This window comes from Pantherophis guttatus, chromosome 3 (genome assembly GCF_059756535.1).
Source record: "Pantherophis guttatus breed Tessera chromosome 3, ASM5975653v1, whole genome shotgun sequence".
Lineage (NCBI taxonomy): Eukaryota > Metazoa > Chordata > Lepidosauria > Squamata > Colubridae > Pantherophis > Pantherophis guttatus.
Window position 1 is genome coordinate 9,901,727 of NC_142065.1, and position 23,573 is coordinate 9,925,299.

Consider the following 23,573-nt stretch of genomic DNA (forward strand, 5'->3'; position numbering starts at 1 on the left):
TACGAATACCATTTGAAGGTGCAGCCTGGTTCTTTTTTTTCCCCTTCTCCTGGCCTGCTGTTGTTTTCAAGATGTTGACCACCGATCTGAATTCCTGAGGGGGAGGAAGGGGGATCCTTGTCCTAGCAGCATTGTTTCTGAGAGCTCGCCTCTTTTTTGGGTGATGTAGAATGATGAGCAGCAGCAGAACTATCAAGATGAGCCCACAGGAGGGGGGCAATCTTCACTGAATTTCATTCCTCCTGCTGGGACCCCTCTCCCATCAAGATTGGGATCTTCCCTCCCGACATTGCATGCTTTTCTTTTACCTTAAAGGTCCTTGTTATTCTTAAAGCATTCTTGCCCAATCAGCATTTGCCACTCAAGGGGACTCTGCAGTGCACACCTGCCTAGTTCCAATACTTCTGTATCGGGCGTTTTCAGCCTCAAACTTTAATACATGCGTTGGAAGTATATGTATTTTGAGGAATTTCAAATGAAACAGCCTTCCAACTTCCTTGCGCATAACAGTCCACAGACATCATCCCGGAATTTCTCCTATATGCTGATTGGAATCCGGGTTCATCTTTACAGGGGCAGTAACAAAACAATGGAAAGTTTCTGCTGAATGAATGAAAGCAACTTGGATGTTGTCGACTGCCAGGGTTAGCAAGGCGAAAGTAATAGCCAGCAAGAATAATTCCCAAAGACAATTCTGGCAACTGCTAAGAAGGGACCATTCATTGCAAGTTCTGGGTGCCACTCCTGCCTGTTTTAAAACTAGATTTTAAAGAAGCCAAAATAAGAATCGCTATGTTCAGCATATTTAGAGTAAGACCAAAATGTAAAATGACTTGCACTGTATCTCTTATATGATGTCCCTATTATTATTTTATAAGTAGCCTCAACTATTCGTAACAACTGGATTTTCATTGAGAAATTTAAAAAAAAAACCCAAAATTGACTCACGTCTCCACAATTTTAGTGGTTTAGACAGGTATGTCTTGTCAATGCAATGTCAGGTTTGTTTGTTTTTTAATTATTTAAACATCCGAGTAAAGAATAGCCACAACATAGCTCGGGTGCTAGAAATGTCCCCAGTATGACAATATTTGGGCAGACTTTCTCAGAAAATAAAGGGCTATGTGTTTGGTGGCATAGCCACTTTGGAAAACTTTTCCGGGGCTTGGTACTTGGTGAAGCATATCCAAAAATGTTCTGCACCTCTGATCATCAGAAACAAAGGGCAAAGAACTAAAATAATTTGCTGCTAGCCGCCTACATATCAAATAAAAATGCTAAGTGAATTTAAACTTAAACAAGTTATTCCATGTGTGTAAAGTGCCAGTGGTAGTACTGTGAGCTACTGTAATTAATCACTTTGGCCCTGTATTTTACTTCAAAACAAAAAAGGGAGTGTAAAAATGCTAACAAGAAACCACTCCAATTGGCCAGTGAACTTTAATAACCAGAATTGGATTTATGGTGTCCGGGTTTTCTTGAATTACTGTCCTGACAGATTTCCTGACAGGAGGCAGTCACCAGAGTGTGCTCACTAGATCTCTCGGCAATCTGATCTTGGGGGGCTTCAGTAGAATTGCAAGGTGATGCCCTTGGCTGACCAAGCAGGGCTGATGCTGTTATGTGCAGAATGCAGTGATCCCATCACATCTTGGCCACATCCACAGTGCTGTGAAGTGGCTGAGATGCATCAAGGGAGAGAAGAATCCATGTTTACCAAGTGGCAATCACTACCATGCAGCATGCCCAAATCATTGCTTCCTTTAAAGACTGGACAGACCTATCTATACTGGAGATAACTTTGAAGTGTCAGGGATCCGGAGAAGCTGGCTGTTAGACATGCCTAGCAATGGGCAGCAAACTTTTGGAATGAAATTCAACTGATGGCGCAGCTGGGTGAAGTTGGCTTACGTAGGGGAGCCTTTGCCTACATGAAGACAATCCAAAAGTTACGTACCTGCGATTAAAAGTGGGATGGGGGGAACCATTTGCTCCACCCTATCTTGATTCCTAAGCTATGGAAACTGACATGATATAGTGCAGATTCTTGACTTTGTAGCTTATTTGCATTTTATAATTGCCAGGAGAATTGGCACAACGGAATGAACATCTTAATTTGCATTGCAGGTTTTTGTTCATGCCCCACAAAACATCAGCAACAGTTGGGCATATATGGCTGGTGCATCTATAGCTCACCCAATTCCAAACCAAAACATGAAAGCTTGTGCATTGTGTTAGGGAAAGGAAGAGACAAGAGCAGCAGTAACTCTGGTAGCTGGCTCTACTGTGTTTAAATCAACCAGGATGAATTTGGCAGTCGGGGAACAAGTGTTTGACATAATTTTGGGGAGAACAAACAACTAACTACAAGCAACTTCAGTGTCCTGTTGCTCATCATGACTACCCATATTTATTAATAGTAAGCCTATAGCATGATTTAGACATGTTTTATTATCCGTGAACCGGTTTATTCATGACATAGCACTTGTATCTCATTCTATTAAAAACAGTTGCCCAGTGGTTTATAGTGATTTGTAAGTCCATGCACAGATGATTTGATGGGTGAACATTCATTAATGAGAACTTTCACTTTTAAGTCTAGTAGAGCACAACAGCCAAAGCATAGCGTGCTATATCAATTCTAGCGTTTTTCCTAGAGTTAAATGAGTGTCCGAAATACTAACTAATGTTGGTTGGGAATAATTATTTCAAGTAATCAATATATTCTGTTCTGTTCTAAATGAAAATAAGTCCCTGGATATTTATATTTGGCAAAATAGTAGTGTTTTTGTAAAGAGGATTATTATATTTATATGAACAGCTTTGAACTGAAGTTCCGGTGCTTTGGGTTTGGCGGTATGAATGGAAAAAGGACTCTGTATCCTTTTGTTTAGTAAACTCAGACCATTATTAAGAGCATTAGTGTGCTAGCAGGTTATGAAAATGATTGCATGTTCATTTACTACTGTATATCTCTATACATGAAAGCTGCTGTAGCCAAGAATTACAAGAGATAAATAATCTGTTGCTTCATAATTATTTTCCAAGTGGAGTTCAATATTACTTTTTTCTTGTTAACCTTATTCAGTCACAAAGAGTGAATCAGTATCAAATGCATCTATTGGGATGGAATTGCTTGATCCTACATAGCACAATATTTTCAAATCTGGAGAAACTTCAACCTTTCAGTTGGCTTTTTGTTTGAATTTTGGCATGGATAACAACTGCCCAGAAAACCAAGCTAGGATTTTTTAAGTTTTTTTAAGTACCTTCCCCCCCTTCCCCCCCCAAGTCACTGACAACAAATACTTTGAAGTAGACAAGAGATCAGGTGACTATAATAGATTCATTGCAAAATACTATCTAAAGTTACACTCTTGTATCAGATAAGAACATGAACGTGCAGTTTATCCATTGGGGAATTTTTGTAGGCGTCTTGACAAACTCGACTGCCATTTTACAAATTTTCTGTTGGTCAATTAAGATTTTAAAGAGTTTTCAAGAAGGCTTAACGTGGATAACTAATTTCGTATTAGTTTGGTCAGGAATCCTTTGCCAACGAAAGTAGGAAAGCAGTTTTCTAATTTTGTTCAGGCTCAGTTATGCCTTCTTATAAAGCAAACGTAGTTTATGGAAATATAAAACAAAAGTGAATTTCCTTGATACGAATATCTTTGGATTGAAACAGATTTTGAATGCCTAGTTGTGCAAATTAATAGCATCATGATCTTATCTCCTATTGTCCTTGTTGTCACACCTCAGCAAATGATGCAGGATTTGTTGTGCCTTGGGCAGCTTTGTTAGAGTAAAGTAATATATGTATGTATTCCATCTCTGGGTAAAGATACTGATTTTAGCTGTGCATACAACAGCAACTAGTCCATCAGATTTCTGCATTTCCAGTAATTCTATCGTGTATTGTGTGCTATCCATGATTGTAAATCTTCAGTGAGCTGGGAATACGGCTGTTTTTTCATGCAGTGGGTTTCTTCAGGGATCTTTAGAAGAGCATATGACGGCCATGGCCAGCGGGGCTTTTTATCAAGTTCGCCTGATACGCCAGTTGCGTCCCTTTCTGGATCGGGACTCCCTACGCACGGTCACTCAAGCACTCGTCACTTCCTGCCTGGACTACTGCAATGCTCTCTACATGGGGCTCCCCTTGGGGTGCACCCAGAGGCTGCAGTTGGTCCAGAATGCGGCCGCGCGGGGGATTATGGGAGCGACGGGGCGCTCACATATAACACCTCTCCTGCGCGAGCTGCACTGGCTTCCTGTGGTCTTCCGGGTGTGCTTCAAGGTGTTGGTGACCACCTTTAAAGCGCTCCATGGCTTAGGGCCGGGGTATTTGCGAGACCGCCTTCTGCCGCCAATAGCCTCCCACCGACCGGTTCGCTCGCACAGAGAGGGCCTCCTCAGGGTGCCATCGGCCAGACAGTGCCGGCTGGCAACCCCCAGGGGGAGAGCCTTCTCTATGGCAGCACCTGCCCTCTGGAATGACCTGCCCCCTGAGATACGCACGATATCAGACCTCCGGACTTTTCGTCGGGCCCTGAAAACACACTTATTCCATCTAGCCGGGCTGGCTTGATCCCATCCTCTCAGTTTTTAATTGAATTCGGTTTTAATTGGGTTGTTTTAAACTCGGGCCAAAATTATTTGTTTTTTTAAATGTTTTTTAAATTTTATATTGCTATGTTTTATCTTGGCTGTACACCGCCCTGAGTCCTGCAGGAGAAGGGCGGTATAGAAATAAAATAAAAAATAAAAATATAAATATCACATATAAACAGTCAACATAGTAGTCTCCATAATGGTGTCTTGTCTTCTCCTTTCTTCAGCTGATATAATAATTGATCGGGTTTACCCGTAATTTGCCATGTCTTTGCAAGTTTTCTATTGTGACAGTAAAATTATTTTTTTAATTATTTCAAGGTGATCATTTAAGCATTTCAATTGCTTAAACAATTAAGAGGGTCTATTTTTTAAAAATTATTTTTTGGACATACTTCAATATCATATGAACAGAGAGATCGGAGTATTCATTTAAATACAAATAATAATAGTAATAATATTTGTTACATTAATCATACTTATGTAATTGTAGTATTATACATATTTATATTAGAGTGTGTTCCTTCATTGTTTAGTTGTTCAGTGTTTTTGTGCGCCATTCTAATAACAATCACAATATTATTTAAATGTACGTAGTGATACCATCTTTCAACATCTAATCTTTACATCTAGCTATTACTTTTAGTATATTATATAAAAATATGTATAATAATATTCCCCCTTGATCTTGTTTCTAGCTCTCAATAAAGCCAATCTTACATTAAACAGCATTCCTTTTCTAACCATCACCTCTTGCCCACTTTGGTATTTGAATTCTTATTTGTTTTTTGACTTGCCTCCCAAACTCCTCTCTTGGATCTTTGTCTCTTGTCTACATCTTTCCTATCTAACCGAAATACTTCTTCCATCTCTATTATCTATGTTTTGGTCTATATTTTGTTCCCTGTGAAATCGGCCTGTGTGTCTGGACTATGATGGCCATATAGAATGAAATTAAACATTTTTTTTAAGTATGGAAAGAAGGGCTAGAATTTGGCCTAAAAGAATATAAGGTTATTTGTTTAACAATGTCCTTTGAATTTGAAGACTTAATATCGAACTATGTGTGCAATCTTTGAAGATGGAGCCTCTTTTATGTTGAAACGGGAAAATATTTGTGGTTTTATTTTGTCTGTTTTAATGTCGTTTTGCTATAAAATTATTCCCTTTCTGACTGATACATGTGGGTCATAATCCTTTGTACCATGAATTCAACCTCTATGTATTGAAGATCCATTTACAACCTAATGCATCTAAATTCTCTTCCTTTTCCCTGAAATGCATGTGAGCTAAATGACCAGATACTGTCACATTTTGCTTTCCAATCTGTTTGCAAGTTAAAAACTACTGTAAAAAAAAAAAAACCCCAACATATCGTAATAGTATTATCGGTGTTCTGTGCCCAATAGCTCCATTTATCGTTCCTTTCATGTAGGACGGGTGTCAAACTTGCGGCATCACAGTGGCATCATGTGACGTATTGGGCCTTTCCCTCTTCGCTAAACCAAGCATGGGTGTGGCCAGCGTGTGATGCATTCAGCCTGGGGGTCGTGAGTTTGACAGCCCTGATGTAGGACATTTGTTCAGTACAGGTAGTTCTTGACTTACAATCATTCCTTTAGTGACACTACAACAGCACAAAAAAAGTGACTTATGACTGTTTTTCACACTTATGACCATTGTAGCATCCCCGTGGTCACATGATTAAAATTTGGGGGCTTGGCAACAGGCATGTATTTAATGTATTTATGACAGTTGAACTGTCTTGGGAGCATGTGATCACCGTTTGTGACTTTCCCAGCTGGCTCCCAACAAGCAAAGTCAAAGGGGGAAGTTAGATTCACTTAACAACTGCAGTGATTCGCTTAACAAAGGTGGCAAAAAGGTTGCAAAATGGGGCAAAATTCATTTACCAACTGCCTTGCTTAGCAACGGAAATTTGGGGCTCAGTTGTGGGTGTAAATCGAGGACTACCTGTACAGTCAACAAAAGACAAACTCTTAATCATTGATTTAATGAAGTCTCCCTTCTCAACAAAAATCAGTTTAAACCATTCCTCAGATTTATGGAATCATTTCTGTCATTATTAAATCGCTCTGCTACTTAATGCATAGTAGTTTTGACTGTCGGGCAGCATCAAAGTTTAATAAATTACTAATTACTATAATTGAGCTTAGCCTTTTTTTGGTGTCAACAGCACATAAAGAAGAGCGGAAGGTTGAGGATAAACCAGGAGAGCCTCCTATGATGTTGAAGAAAACTGTTGGACCAACATTGGTGGTTGAGAAACATGTGTCTTCTCAAACAAGAAGTGTGGCCCTGAAGAAGCCCTCGCCGTTTGCCAGTACTTCCCTTATTAAGACCCCAGTGAAACATTCAGCGGCAAGTTTTAAAGGGGTCATACCTAAGAAGTCTTCGCTTGCCGCCGGTTCTTCTGCTTCAGGTGGCCTTTCGTCCTCAAGGCCACCTTTGTCCTCGTATGGAGCCCATTCCATGCCTAAGAAACCCATCCCCCCCTCTAGCACAGTGGCAGGGCTTAAGAGACCTGTGATGTCTGCCGCGTCTTCTTCAACCACCCCTTTGCCTCCACAAGCCAAGCTAGCTGCAAGCGCCGGCCAGTCGCAGCCTAATTCCCAGATTCGACAAAACATACGGAGGTCCCTTAAAGAGATTTTGTGGAAAAGGTAGGAACACTGTATATACACACCACCACCACCCTGAGGTAATGGCACCTTGAAAGCCTAGTGTGCGATTCTCATTTATTACAATTTCCTGTTCGCAATGTTAACTTTCAAGTTAGGTTTACGAAATCCATTTATAGTAGGTTCATTGATGGGCTCCTGTTGAGAAGGAAATACTTTTAAAGGTTCATGTTAAAAGAGTTTCATTTCAGAACATTCTACAGAAAGCAAAGGCGGTTTGGTTGATACTTAGCTGCTCTAAATTGTCCTAAGTCATTAGCAGCACTTCCATCAAGTATGCATTTACAGAGATGTATACATTTATAAGTTTACAGTTGTTTTAAATCAAATGTTTCTCAATCACGGCAGCTTGAAGATGTGTGGACTTCCAACTCCCAGAATTCTGCCAGCTGAGAAATACTGTTTTAAATTATTTTGAAATGTGCCAGTGATGAAGGATGGCAATCCCAATCAGAAAAGGGCCGTTCTCTCTTCAATCCTATGTTCTCTGGACTTTTTGTCCTCTCTGAGCTTGCTTGGTTGCTTGCCTGCAAATGTTTCTTTAGCAAGCCAAATCCATAAATGGAAGCTTAGCATTCAGACAAATCAGCTACCGATAAATATATAAGAGATAAAACCACGTTTATATACCATTCAAAGACAATAAAAAACCGAAGAAGGAAATAGATTACAGCCCATCCTTTCCAGCAGCCCACAGTTTGCTAAGCAGGCAAATAACCAAACTAATCAATACTGTAATCATGAAAACCCTAAAGAGGAAAAACCACATTCCACTAAAACTGGAAGGGCGAGCTTCTTTACAGTAAACAGGCAGCAAACTCCACACTTACTTAATACTGATGATGTTACCTAGTTCGGTATTGAAACATTTGCAAGTAAACAACCAAGTTCAGAGAGCATCAAGAACTCTGCCGTTGAACCCTGAACTACAGATATTCTCTTCTATTGGAGTTCCGTTAATGAGACTAATTATGGAAGATTGCACAGTCCCTTGCTACCTTTAGATTAAACTAATAGTACTGTCTTTTCCACCCCCCCAGAGTAAATGACAGTGATGACTTGGCCATGACAGAAAACGAAGTGGGGAAGATTGCACTGAATATTGAAAAGGAGTTGTTCAATTTATTCCAGGCCACAGATAATCGATATAAGAGTAAATATCGCAGTATTATGTTCAACCTTAAGGACCCCAAAAATCAGGTTAGTTTGTATTGAAATGAATTGTTTTGACTGCTTTTATTTTCAACTCTAATTTAATCATTAATATAAATTATTGTATATTGCTCTGGAATATACAATACATCCCTACCTCAGATTATTAGGTTTTGAACAAAATGACTAAGAAATATTTGGTAGATGAATTTATATAGCGTGAATAAAAATTGGTTTCCCTTATTTCAGTAATTGATCATGTGATAAACTGGGTTGGTATTGTAGATTCATTGCAAACAAAAATATTACTAGACTGTTAATACTGAAGTATTTTTTGAGCTTCGGTAGATAATTTTAAAGAGTGATTAATGACTTTAGGGATAATGGAATTTATGTTGAAATCCAAGATTTAACATTTTAAATGCACATAAAGATAAATGTAAGATTTTTCATAAAAGCACAAAGGTAATGGTTGAAATTCACTATATACAATATCATCGAATTGCTCAGTGTATTTTTTTTAGCAACCACATAAAAAATGAGTGTTCTTTAGATCTATAGTTAGATGACTTATATTGGATAATATTTATTTATCTAGAAGTCTATGTTATCTTATTACTGTGTAATAAAACCAATCTTCTCTCTAGGGTCTTTTCCACCGTGTTCTTCGAGAAGATATTCCTTTGTCAAGGCTTGTAAGAATGAAGCCTGAAGAACTTGTATCTAAAGAGCTATCGGCATGGAGAGAAAAACCAGCCAAATCAGTATGAAATAATTTGTTTTCCACATATTAAGTAATAATTGTGATGCTTTTTGTATTAATTATGGTTAGGGTATATGATTTATACGAATGTACAGGTAGTACTTGACTTACAAATGGTCACTTAGCCACTGTTCAAAGTTAAGACAACCCTCCAAAAGGTATTTATGACCCAAATTGGAAGTTACAATGGATGCCCCCCACAATCAGATGATCACATTTTTGGGGTACTTAGCAACTGGCTTGTATTTACATTGTTTGAAGTGTCCCTCAGTCACATACTGTAACCACAATTTACAATATTTTTTGCCTGAAACCAAGTGTTCGTTTCCAATTTCACATAATCACATCCTCAGTGGTTTCAACGTAAGGACCATGGTGATTTGGTTAACAATTGCCACAAAAAAACTTGTAAAATCGAATTGGTCACATGCTGACCAGCATGACTTATGTCCATCAATCCAGGCACAATTATAGCCGTAAACCAAGAGTTACCTATATTAGGGTGTTGTTGTTTAACAAAGTAGCAATCACTGTGGATTTTGTAACTGGTTACAATCTATACAGTCATTCCCAGCCTGATGCTTTCTGGTTATTCTGGTTACATTTACTATTTTATTTGACATTGATGCTGCCTGACTCCAGTTTACTCCAGGCGGCTCACAAAATAAAAGCAAACAGCACTGTACAATCCAGATTGTATGAGCAAATGACAAATCCAGTCAACAGCACCATATACACACCGCACAAGGGATTCCAACTAGCCTAATGTCTATAGAGATTCTCAGTCATCCAGGTCATGGTTGTCCCAAAGGTGCTTTTTTCAAGAGTTGAAGAAGTTTCTTGGATGAGAAGCGAAATGTCTTCAAAGAAAAAGAAGAAAGCCCAGTTGCCTCTTGAAAAAAGCACCTTTGGGACAGCTAGCCAAATCCAAGGTTTGGGAGTAGAACCAGGTCTTTAAGGTGTTCCAGAATGCCACTGGGAGAAAGCCACCCAGAACTCGGGGGGAGGGGATCTCATTCCCAAGGGGGAAATGCTCAAAAGACGACCCTGCTTTCGTTTGAGGGTGCCAATCCTCACCAGGCAGAAACCACGGGAGATAGGTCAGACATAAATGATATCGAGACCACAGTATCCACACAAACCTGAAATGCTGGGAATGATAGTCCTAAATGTAGAAAGTTTGGAGTACTGATTAAAAACTAACCAAATAATCTCCCCCCCCCCTTCAATAGATAATGGCATCTAGGCGTAAAACCTTTGAAAATAAAAAAATGGCTGTGAAACAAGAACCTATCCCTGATGTTAACATGGAAGATTCTCCACCAGTGTCTGATTCTGATGTAAGTACACTGTATTTCAGATTCCTTGATTTTATGCATCCTGTGTTTGGTAGCATTCCCCCAGCTTGCTCTTCTCGGATGGATTTAAGCTCTATAACCTCCAGGCAGCAAGAAATTATGAAAGTGGAAATCTAGCCCTTCCCTTGGCCACCAGTTTGAGGATGTGTCAGACTTCGATGCTATCTCAAAATAAATGAATTTCCAAACTGCCAATCTTTAAGGAAATCTTCTCTTTATTCGAGTACAGCAACTGGATCATGACTCGTGCGGACAAGACTGACCTTTTGCCCCCCAATCCCTCCCTTTCCGATCCCCAATTCTCTGCTTCTCATTGGCTATCTTCCAAGTCACTCTCCTGACTTCTTGTCTCGTCATTTCACAGGAATGTTTCCCCCCCTCTTCATTTCCACGGAGACCGAGCTTCAAAGGGATTTAGCAGGCAAAAGTCCAGAGCTTATCTCCCTTTCTATGTCAGCGCTGAGGCGCTGACAGGATGATTCTTTGAAAAGACAGCTCTTAATAGAAAAAGGAGAAATGCCAGGCAATTAAAAAAAAACAAAAAACTATGCTTCCAAAAGACCCAATGGTGCTTCCCCCACCCCCCCCATCCCGCCCAAAAAAGCAACTGGACTTTGTTTTTCTGTGAAGACATTTCCCTTCTCGTCCAAGAGGCTTATTCTGAACTGAAGAACTGAATTGAAGACGCTTCTTGGATGAGAAGCGAAATGTCTTCAATGAAAAACAAAGTCCAGTTGCCTTTTGAAGAAAAAGAAAAAAAAAGGCACTTTTGGTACAATCATGGCCTGGATGACTGAGAATCATCCCATAGGCATGTTTCCAAATCTTGCAGTGTCTCTTGATATCTGTAAAAGAGACAGAAGTGGGATTTACAAGACTTACTGTGAGTTGCAATTTTATAATGATATTAGCCAGGGCCTGCGATTTCTGATTTGGGCATTTGTCAACAGAAGACACTAAAATATTATACTTTAAATTCACCAAAAATGATCCTTTTATCTCTGTTTTAAGGATTCCAGAAAAGAATTCAACAAGACTGAGGATTATTCTTAAATTATGGTAATAATAATAATAATAATAATAATAATAATAATAATAATAATAATAATAATAATAATAATAATAATAATAATTTGGAAGATGAAGAGGGTAAGGCTTATGTATTATTATTATTATTATTATTATTATTATTATTATTATTATTATTATTATTATTATTATTATTATTATTATTATTATTATTATTTTATTTCTATACCGCCCTTCTCCCGAAGGACTCAGGGCGGTGTACAGCCTATTTAAAAGCACAGACAAAACAACAGTATAAAATTTAAAATAATTAAATAAAGTGGCTCAGATTTAAAACCCCAATAAATTTAAATACCCCAATTTAAAACTATTGTGTTGATAGTCCGGCCTGGCGGAACAACAGGGTCTTCAATGCGCAGCGAAACACCCGGAGGTCGGAGATCTTACGAATTTCCGGGGGCAGTTCGTTCCACAGGGCTGGGGCTCCCACAGAGAAAGCCCTCCCCCTGGGCGTCGCCAGCCGACATAACTTGGCTGATGGCACCCTGAGGAGACCTTCTCTGTGGGAACGGACTGGTCGGTGGGAGGCTATTGGTGGCAGAAGACGGTCTCGGAGGTACCCGGGTCCTATGCCATAGAGCGCTTTAAAGGTGGTAGATGCCTGTTGCCCTTTCTGCTTCTTAGTGATAAGGACGGTTGTTTTTTTTTTTTTAAATGATCTGTTCTTACTTCAAGAATTACTTTTTTCGTCTACATGGCTGAGGTGAATAAAACAAACAAAACCTCTGTGTATTCTGTATATTGTTAGGAGCAAGAATCAGACCGAGCAGCACCTGAGAAGAGCAGTACTCCTGCTTTGGATGTTTTCAGTAGTATGTTGCAGGATACCACAAGTCAGCATCGGGCCCATCTTTTTGATCTGAACTGCAAAATTTGTACAGGTGGGTATAAGGCTCACGATGCTGCTTGTTCATTCTCTGCCCCCCTGTTCATGAAACCATATGTTATAGCCCCAAACCCTGTTGCGATGATACATGTTCATTTTGATTACAATACAGGTCAGATTTCTGCCTCTGATGAAGAATCGACTTCAAAAAAGCCCAAATCATCAGCTGCTAAGAAGACAGAATCAAAGTCAGAAGCTAAGTCCAAAATGGAAAGCTCAACACCAGCAGTTGACATGGAGGTGGTAAAAGGGGAAGATCTGGAGAACGTCTCAGAAGCCATTGCTGAACCTGAGACAGTAGCTCAGCCAAGCTTGGAAAGAACTTACATTCCTTTATCCCAAGTGCAAAACAACTCAGAATCTTCTCTATCCATGGAGAATTCAGCCTATTCCGCATCCTACACCACCGGGGTTATCACGACAGTGACTGTTTCTGGCAAAGATCCCAGAACAGCTGTGAGCACCTCTGCAGCTTCTGGTTCTGTTGGGATTTCTCCGTTGCATCCCGCTTCTGGTCCTGACAAAGGTTCTGTAGCAGAGAGCAAGCCAGAAATATTAAGACCTGTTTTATCAGCTCCAAAGTCTATTTTAACAAAACCGTCTTCATCAGATCCAAGATACGTGGCAGGCCCATCATCTTTAAATGCCAGGTATGCTATGTCCTGGAATTAGGGTACGATCATAGCCTATAACACAAAGTGTCTGTCTGTCTGTCTGTCTGTCTGTCTCTCTTTCTCTCTCCCTATCTATCTATCTATCTATCTATCTATCTATCTATCTATCTATCTATCTATCTATCTATCATCTGCCTACATAAGTAGATATATTAAAACTCTTCTAACCAGATTGCCAATGCAGTTGATCAAATACCATAATAGGTCTAAAAGACTTTAAACTAAATTAGTTAATACATAGAAGAATAGGGTTGGATGGGACCTTAGAGGTCTTCTAGTCAAGCAGGAGACCCTATACCAGTGACTGCTAACCTTTTCGGCACTGAGCGCTGAAACTGGAATGCACATCCACACCGGAACGCCAGAAACAGGAAGAGAGCAACTGGCTGGTGCACATGCGCGCAACGGAAACCGGAAGAGCAGCTGGCGATGGCGCGCGTGCCCACAGAGCGGGCTCTGCGTGCCACCTCTGGCATGCATGCCATACATTCACCATCACAGCCCTATACAATTCTGGACAAATGGTTGTCCAGTCTCTTCTTAAACACCTCCAGGGATGGAGCACCCATAATTTCCAGAGGCAAACTATTCCATTGATTAATTGTTCTGACTTGTCAGGAAATTTCTTTCTAAGTTCTAGGTTGGATAGCTATGCAAAGTAATGAAGGGACTGTGGAACAAGCAAATCATAAGCGTTGCCCCAACCCAAAGGATCATATGTGTCCATCTCCTCCTTGGCAGAAAAGCAGTCTTATTTATGTGAACCAGCAAATTGTGGAAAGCTGGATTTAGTGCTGAGTAACTTGCAATTCTGAATTCTGATGCATTGATTGAGTTAACATAAAACTGTGTTTCTCAACCTTGGCCACTTGAAAAGGTGCGGACTTCAACTCCCAGAATTGTCCAGCCAGCCTTGCTGGGAATTCCGGGAGTTGAAGTTCACACTTCCTCAGATAGCCACTGTTGAAAAACACCAGCTTAAATTTATATGGCTGCATTATAGTAGAAATACTGAAAATGTTTGGAGTGGGGAAACATTTTGAGACTTTTTCTTTTCTTGTTGGTTTTGCAGTATGTCAGAGATTTGGTCCCCTCCGGAAGGAGATACATCCCTGTTTCTTTCTCGTCTGAATACCATTTGGAAAGGTTTTATCAACATGCAAAGTGTGGCTAAATTTGTCACCAAAGCTTATCCGGTCTCCGGGTGCTTCGATTATCTCAGCGAGGTAGGATTTTGAAATGTTTACTGCTTTTTGTGTGGACACTTCTGGAAACTAATTTTGTTTCATTACAGGTAAAATGCCCTCGACTTACAACTGTAATTGAGGCTGGAATTATGCTCAGAAGTCGTGCCGATCATTGTGGGTTGTCACGTGACTGACATGATTTCATGACACTTTTTGTAGCAGTTGTTAAGTGAATCATCATGGTGGTTAGGCAAATCTGGTTAAGCAAACACAGTGGTCATTAAGCGACTCCACTGTCTGAAATGGATGAATTTTTTTGCTGGAAACCTGAAGTAAAAGTCAGTTGCCAGCAAAAAAAACCCAGTATCATAGACATGTGACTGTCAGGTGCTGCCAACTGACTATTGTAGATGTGGGCCACTTTCTGAACCTCCAAAATGCAATCACATGAACAGGTGGGCGGCTATTCGAACTTTGAATCTGGGTCATATTTGAGAGGGGGGGAGTCTCTTGTATATATGAGGACTGCTTCTAATTGTCTTTTAAGAATTAAAAATACCGTATGTAGCACCTTAATTATACATTATGTATAAATTAGTCAGAGAGCTTAGGAAATCAACTGTTTAAAAATAATTTAAATGATTTTGGTCCAAGTAGGAAATAGACTGTTCAGACCCGGATGGTAAACTTAATAGTGAAGGAAATTGTACTTACATATTTACAAGGGAATTTTAATGTTTCTACCTAGATGCAAGTAAGTTTCTTCTAACAACTTTGCACCAACAGCCAATCCAGAAAAGAGAGGTTCCAATTTCCAATATTTGATTATTGGTGGAAACTCCATATTTTGCAGCTATTGTGACTGAAGCCCTTAATTTACTTCTTTGACCCACCTGCATACTGCTTTCTGGGTTCCAAACAGGTTACAATGATTTGCAAACTGAATTTCTAAAAAAAGCCATAATACAAAAGTAACCATAAAATCGCAATAATTAAAAACATTCATAATATGTAAAAGGAGCAGAGGAAAAATGATGCTGACCTTTATCTCATGGAATGCCTGGTTGAAGACAGAGTTTTAAGAGAATCATAGTTGGGGGGAGAGGGAGAAGGAGTAGTGATGTTGAAAATGCTGTTAAATTTACTAGTTACTAGTAAAAATTTACTAGTTACTAAGGCTGCATTACTATTAATCTTCTCATCGTTCCTATCACCATCTCCTCCCACAGACTGTATGACTGTAACCTTGTCGCTGGTATCCTTACGGTTTATATTGACTGTTTCCTAATATGATTCAATTGCTTATTTGTACCCTATGACTATCATTAAGTGTTGTACCTAATGATTCTTGATGAATGTATCTTTTCTTTTATGTACACTGAGAGCGTATGCACCAAGACAAATTCCTTGTGTGTCCAATCACACTTGGCCAATAAAGAATCCTATTCTATTCTATTCGGTTCTCACAGGTGGCAATTCACCATTTATAACCCATTGCAGCAGGCCTCCCTCTGATTCTTAAGGATTTCCAAGATTGAAATACATTTAGGAAGTTGACTAGCTTCAATTTTATATATCTACAGATCTTTATTCTATGGCCAGAATTCCTCCCAATGCTCCCAAACATGTTTTTTCTCACTAAAGTGAACAAACAAAAATCCCAAAACGGTTGTTCTGAAAGATAAAACTGAGCACAAACAAAGCATGTAATGGTAATAGTGAATTGCTGAGACAACTGCATTGCCTATAGCAGGGGTATCCAACCTTGGCAACTTTAATACTTGTGGACTTCAACTCCCAGAATTCCCCAGCCAGACATGGTGGCGTATAACATTCAATCCCAAAGTTACCTCGGAGCGTCTTCCCAGTCCTAGTTTAACATCATCACATCAGGCTGGCATTTCCCCTGATCATCTGTTCAGTAGATATGCTATATATTTTTAATCTAGCAAAAAATTAAAAGCAAATTTAATAATATTTTTTTCCTGTACCATGCCAAGGTAATAATTGCATACATAAAAACTGCCTACTTATGTAGACAAAATGAGATTATGCATTTTGATTCTTATGAGAGGAAAGCAGTGTCCAGTGGGTGTTTTTTTCGATTAATGTCCTAGGTCAGAGCCCTTGGTTTTCAGGATGTCACCTAACAGCTTTCACCCTTAGTTATTCTTGCTGAGAGTGTTGGACGTTGCAAATTAGCAACACCTTGAAGTCCTCAAGTTCTTTAATGTTGCGCCAAGTAATTAGATAGTAAGGAGAGAATAATAGCCCTGTTTATAAAAAAATAAGAATAGGACTCTTATAATATTTGTACCTCAGGTTGAAATGTGGGGTTCTTGATACTCTCTGAGCTTGGTTCTTTCTTGCAGACATTTCATTACCCAATTAGGTAATATTATCAGTGATCGCTGATAACATTACCTAGTTGGGTAATAAAACCTCTGCAAGAAAACAAGCAAGCTCAGAGAGGCCCCACAATATGACTCCCCTTTATAGTCTAGCTGTTAAAGTATGGACAGAAAACATTCCCTCAAATTATATCTATTTCTCATGTTTTCTCTTTAGGATTTACCAGATACAATTCATATCGGAGGGAGGATCTCACCAAAAACAGTGTGGGATTATATTGGCAAACTTAAATCCTCCGTATCAAAGGTAATCAAGTGTGGAGTTCTGTAATCCATTTGAAATGATGATGATGAGGCTGATGATATAACAACTGGGGCCGAATATATCTTCATAGTGATTCTGTTGCCCAAGGCTGGAGTTAACCTCAGTCTGAATTACTTGCACAAACAATAGCTAATGTGTTCCACTCTAAATATTTTGAATAGCAGGAACTTTAAAAGAATTGTGCCATTCAGCTGCTGTCAGCCATATTTTCTAAAGTAAGCTTTATTGGTGAGCTTTGTAAATCAGCATTATATGATTGTGGGTATTTTTAAAAGATAACAATATATTATTAGTGCTTTTTTCTTTGATTTAAGATTAGTAAGAATTTTTGCTGGCCTGTTCCAGGGCTTTTGTTTATACCCCCAAATATTAATTTAAAAAAAACAATACATATTAGAATGAAGTAAAATTGGAATTGCTAATAATTATTTTTCACTACCTTGGGTTTCATAAATTGGTGGGGACTTTTTTTTTTTAAAGAAGGATTAGTTAAGACAACTTTTTAAAAACTTTACACCACCTTTGAGTTTGCCACAAATATTCTGGACGAATTCTTTCTAACATACGTGTTTCCTTAGGGTATGTTGCTTTTACTTGCTCTTTTTTTTTTTAAAGAGTCAGTATTTTTCCTTTATATTTTTATATTGCAGGAATTGTGTTTAATCCGTTTCCACCCAGCAACAGAAGAGGAGGAAGCTGCCTACATCTCTCTCTACTCTTATTTTAGCAGCCGGTGCCGATTTGGAGTTGTAGCTAATAACAACAGGCATGTCAAGGATCTGTATTTGATTCCCCTCAGGGCTAAGGATCCCATTCCATCCAAACTTTTGCCTTTTGAGGGACCAGGTAAGCAATATACGATAGGAAACACAACATACCTTCCGTTCCCAACTTACAGCTACAAGCATTACTCCAGATATAACACACTACATTCATTTATTTAGCATATTCACCCATCTCGCAAAACTATAACTCTAGGTGGCGTACAAACATAACAACTGTTAAAAGTACGTAACATAATTTTTCAGTGTGTGTGTGTGTGTGTGTGTGTGTGTGTGTGTGTGTGTGTGTGTGTGTATGTGTCTACAATTTGTTTCCCTAAAGTACAAGATTTTTCTTTCTCTTTAAAACAGTTGTAGACATATTAGCCAAGGTTTACAACATTAATACACAACATAACATGCTTCAGCTTTGAATAGTATCTTCCTAGCAGTTTACACAATGAAATTCAAGTTGAACAGTAGAATCTGCTTGCCCATTGTTGAATGGCATTTTATATAAGCAGGTATGTTCTGACTAAACTTGATTTCTCACGTCCCAAATCTTACAAGATCTCTAGATTTGGGTACAAAAGTTTCCAAGTGAAGTAAAGGAAGAAGAAAATCCAAAGTTTTAAAGTTGCAAATGAGACATAACACCAAGGCCTTATTTCCTCCTGTGACATCACCTCAATCAAGCTTTTGATACATGGGATGGAATATTCTAATAAAAACATCCGAATCGGAGCTCATTCCTTAGTTTTGAAAGTAGATTTTTTTTTGCCTAATAATAGACTTTAGTGAACAAGTATTGCATGTTATGAGGTATCCTGGAGAAAAATCTGATGTGGTCGCTAAGAGTTGATACTATCATGATGGCACATCACATCATCGTTGCACATTCTTATGTAGTTATAGAAATAAAAAATTAAATATCTATACTTCCACATTTCTGATCTCGGAGATCATACAGTTTTCTGCCCATTCTGAAGAGAGAATGTCTGTATGCTACATGTATAAAGCAAAATGTAAATGTTTGCTCCAGTAAATGGATTGCTCTGAAATTCTCTGGATCCAGAAATGCAGGCAGACGAGAACTAAAGAAAACAAGAAACATTCTCATTTTACCGAAGTCACTATTCTTACTTTGGATCTTCAAACCCCTTTCTGCCGTCTTTTTTTACCACTGAAAATCTCTGTATAATCATAGCTAGTGCAGTGCTAAATTGGCCAGCCTGAATATCACATTGTTGTGGCCCGCCATTGGCCAGCAGAGTCAGACAGGGAGGAGGTTGAGGAGGAACGTGGGCCAGTCCTGGGGGCTGGGGAAAGCTCGGACAAGGGCTCTGCATCGGAAGCAGAGTGGGAAGTAGACAGCAGTGAAGCAGAGGAACAGCTGGAGCCCATTCCCAGTGTGAGCATGCACAGAGCTTCCAGAAGACAAGAACAACTCAGAAAGCAGGGTCGACTTGGGAGTAAAGCCACACCTTGGAGATGAGTGGCCCCTCCCATAGGAAACAAAAGAGGAGCGAACCGGGAGGGGGCTTTTGCAGGAAACAATTTGTTCGTTCGGTAGTTTCAAGAGTGAAAGTTCTGTTTGTGACTCTTAAGAGACTTTGTGCCACGTTTTGCCTTACTCTGAGTTGCCAAGCGAGATAAGGTGTGTTGAAAAATATTCCTTTGAAAAAGTGTTTGGACAAACCTTGCTGACTGTGAATGAAAGTAATTTTTTTTTTTAATTTGATTTATATGCCGCCCTTCTCTGGAGACTCAGGGTGGCTTACAATGTGCTCAGCAATAGCCTTCATCCTTTTGTATATTTCTACAAAGTCAGCTTATTGCCCCCACAACTGGGTCCTCAATTTACCTACCTTAGAAAGGATGGAAGGCTGAGTCAACCTTGAGCCTTGGAGAGATTCGAACCTGCAGTAATTGCAGGCAGCTGGTCTTAATAACCAGCTTAATAACAGGGTGCCTTAGACCAGTGTACTACCAAGGCTCTTGTAATTCACAGTCTTGTAAATAAAAGAGGTTTTGCCAGGACCAATTCCTGCTTAGCCTAGGTCAGAACACACAAGTGAAATTTTAGCATACATTCATAATCTTTCTACCAATAATCAATTTATAATTTTGGCAAGGAGGTTCTTCTTCCAGCAGCTACTGGATAAATGAAAGCGAGTGAGGGGGACATATTGGTTCTATGAATCACTGGCAGGAAGCACTCCAATTGCAGCTTTCAATATTAAAATTCTGCTCCTCTGGTCCTGGTAGAGTACTCAGTTTAAGACATATTGGGCAAATCCTGAGGCTGGCAAGAATTGGGAATATTCCTTGAACATTGCAAAATGTTCTGTATTCTTGAGGAAAGATCCATAGTTATCAACATCTTGATGAACTCCACAGATATTCTTCTGAAGATTGCATGCATCCTTGGAAAACTAATCCCCAAAGAACCATTCTAAATCGGTTAATTTGGTGGCTAAAACAGTCAGGTCTAAAAATACAGTCTCTGTAATAGATTGCTTTGTTATAATTATTCATTTAAGTTCTGGCGAAAAGGAAGCTGTGATGCATTCTCTGGCAACTTGAAAGTCAGGAAAGGCAGGCCTGGAATCACCTCTAAATAATAACCATTCTTGCTCTGTCAAATGTACATAAGTTGACATATCTGTACCATGTTATCTTGGACATAACGATTTGGAAGAGCTGTGGAGAAATGATTCCATATCCAACGAGTAGAAGAATCCATCAGGTAAAGAGATAGTTTTACTTAGCACCAGTTGTTGGATCTGTCCCACAGGAACAGATCCCAGCATTGGGATGGTTACAACATTGGGATGGTGCATTGTGCAACCGTCAACATTTCTCGGGAATTTATTATGTTTTTGCCTTATATGATCAAACATTACATTTTTTTTGCACATTAAAAAGTCACTTGTTCTCTGCAGTTTTTTTTAATACTGATTTGCTTTGCCATCCTGGAATATCCCAACTTTTATGGATGGTTTAATCAGTACATATTTCAATGTACTTTTGAGAATGGAATGATGGTACTCTGTACAATAAATTCTCAATTCCTATGCAAGTACATTGGCAATCACAACATCACACTTGTAGCTGTCATTTTAGTTAGGAGATGGGAATTATAATACAGGCAGGGACCAGGAAATTCTCAAAACACACTTTCTCAAAAGGAAACACTGAACAGTATTTGTGTACTAGTAATTTTGATGAATATGATTAGCTAGAGTATTTTCACACAAGGAGTTCTTTGTAGTATGGATGAATGTGTAGAAAGATGTAAAATCATAAATGTTCCCCAGATCCAAAGATGAACTACTACTTTCATTATATGATCTCAATAAAAGTATTTTATACAAAATGGTAATTGTCTCTTTCGATCGAATGTTTTGTATGATAAATTGTACCTGTTTTGAAATAAAGCATCAGTTGTACGTAGCTAGCAATATGTAGTAGGATTATTTTACAAGTACATTCAAGGAATATTCTACATCAATAGTCTCCATTTTAGAGTTCAAACTGTTGTTTTACTTGAATCCCAGAGTACAGTTTTTTAAAAAAGAATAAAAACTCAGTTATTTCAGAAGCAATAATTATCTCTTGCTCTAATATATCCAAGGTGGAAACTACAAAAACTTTAATTTTAAGTAGGCCTGTCATGTTCAATGTATTTACGGCGGTTGCAGAGTCCTGGAATCGTGATCACCATTTGCGGCCTTCCCAGCCAGTTTCCAACAAGCAAAGTCAATGGCAGAATTTGAATTTGCTTAGCAACCGCATGATTCATTCGTCAACTGCAGTGTTAGCTTAACACCCATGGCAAAAAAAGAGAAAAAAGTCATAAAATCAGGCGTGACTCACTTAACAACTGTATTGTTTAGCAATGGAAATTCTGGTCCCAGTTGTAGTCGTAAATCAAGGATTACCTGTCTCAGCAGGGCAGGGGAAGTAAAATAACTAATTTATGCAAATTAGAGTTGTCCACCAGCCACCCCTGCTCTCAAAATGTGCTCTTGCAAAGCTTTTACTTACTAAAGCTATACCAGCACTTTTAGCATTTAAATTATAAAGGCTATACAACAGAATGGCCTTATACTTGTTGCTGTACTACAGGCTATCATCACCTTCCAACAATAGCAATCTTTATCATTGTCCAGAACTTAGTGTGCTTTCATATCCACCGATGAATTGTCAGATTCCTACAAAACCCCCACCAATACACACTTCTCAAGAGTAGCAACTTTCCAGCAATAAAGTTTAGGATTAGTTTTAAGAAGGAAAACCTCCAGGTGACACAGTGGCATCAACAGTGTCTGAAGTTGCTGACCCTTATCAGCACGATAGGATAGAGTTGTATTTCATGCTGATGAAAGCTTTTCTATAGCTGGGGAATTTTTTTCTTTCATGCTAATAATTCCCTCAAAAACATGAAATGTATTGCTTGTATCCCAGTTCAAACTTGTTTGACGGTCGTAGGGCAGTCATCTTGGGGGATGAGGCAAACCAAAGTTGGCGTCGGTGTGAATACCAGCTAGGAATAAAGGATCAGATTGGGGTTGAAGAAGGGGCAGAGGCGAAAGGAGAAGTGTCACAGTCCTTCAGGAGTTTCCATTTGACCAGTCCTAAACGAGGAACATCCTTGAAAGCTTGCAGAAGTGATCATCTAGACGTCAAAAATATAGTTTCTCTGTCTTCCCACCTGAACAGGAAATATACAGTATAACCCATCTTCTTTTCACAAGCATCAGGAATTTGCTGGCAAAATTCAGAATTCCATCAATGAGGGCAAGCTGACCTGGTCCAGAGCCAGAAAAACAGGCCCAAACCATGGTACTGCCACCAACATGCTTCCCAGTTGAGATAAGTTCTCCTGGAAGGCGTTGTTTGCCTTTCGAAAACACATCACGCTTCTCATTCAAGTTCTAACTTGGTCACATCCATCCACAGAACATTCTTCCCTTCTGGTTCGTCCATGTGATCTTTCACAAACTGTAGAGAGCAACAAAGTTCTTCAGGAGGGTAGTGGCTTTCTCCTTGCAACCCTCTCAGGCTCGCCACCACGATGGCCTCAAGAACATTGACATTCTCCAGTGCAAGAGGCCTTCGGTCAGATGTTACCCCGGGCTTCTCCTGATGGAGTATCACATGCCTTGCTCTTTGTGTGATTCTAGTTGGCAGAACACTCCTAGGAGATGAACAGTGATGTTGAGTTGCCTGTTTTTGTACATGATCTGCCCAGCACTAGACTGGTGGACTCCAAATTCTTTGGAACCTCTTCTAGCCCAACACCAACAACTGCTTTTTGGGAAATCCTGAGAAATTTTCTCAGTTCCAGGCATGACATAGTTCCACCTAACCTGTGTTGCGAAGATCAGGCTGTGATAGTGATTTCCCAGAACTCTGTTCTTTAAATAAGGCAGGACCTTCCACATTCACACCTGGTGTGACACCCCATTGACTGAAACCCCTGAGTCTAATTTCACTTTCAAATGAGCCAACAATCCTAGAGGCTCACGTACTCTTGCCACCCAGTACTTTTGACCTATTTGCTTAATTGGGGTTTTTTAAAAATCTAGTTATAGCACGTATGGAGAATAAATCAGCTGTTAGGTCATATTGATGCAGAAATACTAAAAATTCAAAAGGGTTCACAAACATTTCAATTTCATGAATCTGTACTGCAAATTTCAGTT

General features: G+C 39.3%; 1 protein-coding gene across 9 annotated transcripts in view; it reads left to right on the forward strand.

Moving 5' to 3' along the window:
- DIDO1 (death inducer-obliterator 1) overlaps positions 1–23,573 on the forward strand; it is an 83,922-nt gene that overhangs the window by 54,402 nt on the left and 5,947 nt on the right. For all 9 annotated transcript variants that reach the window (XM_087889028.1, XM_034441321.3, XM_087889024.1 and 6 more), the window contains 9 exons: positions 6,812–7,298; positions 8,357–8,516; positions 9,116–9,232; positions 10,464–10,571; positions 12,427–12,559; positions 12,677–13,214; positions 14,311–14,464; positions 16,994–17,083; positions 17,752–17,947. In XM_087889028.1, coding sequence (XP_087745154.1) covers positions 6,812–7,298; positions 8,357–8,516; positions 9,116–9,232; positions 10,464–10,571; positions 12,427–12,559; positions 12,677–13,214; positions 14,311–14,464; positions 16,994–17,083; positions 17,752–17,947 — 1,983 coding nt within the window. The remainder of the gene's footprint in view (positions 1–6,811; positions 7,299–8,356; positions 8,517–9,115; positions 9,233–10,463; positions 10,572–12,426; positions 12,560–12,676; positions 13,215–14,310; positions 14,465–16,993; positions 17,084–17,751; positions 17,948–23,573) is intronic.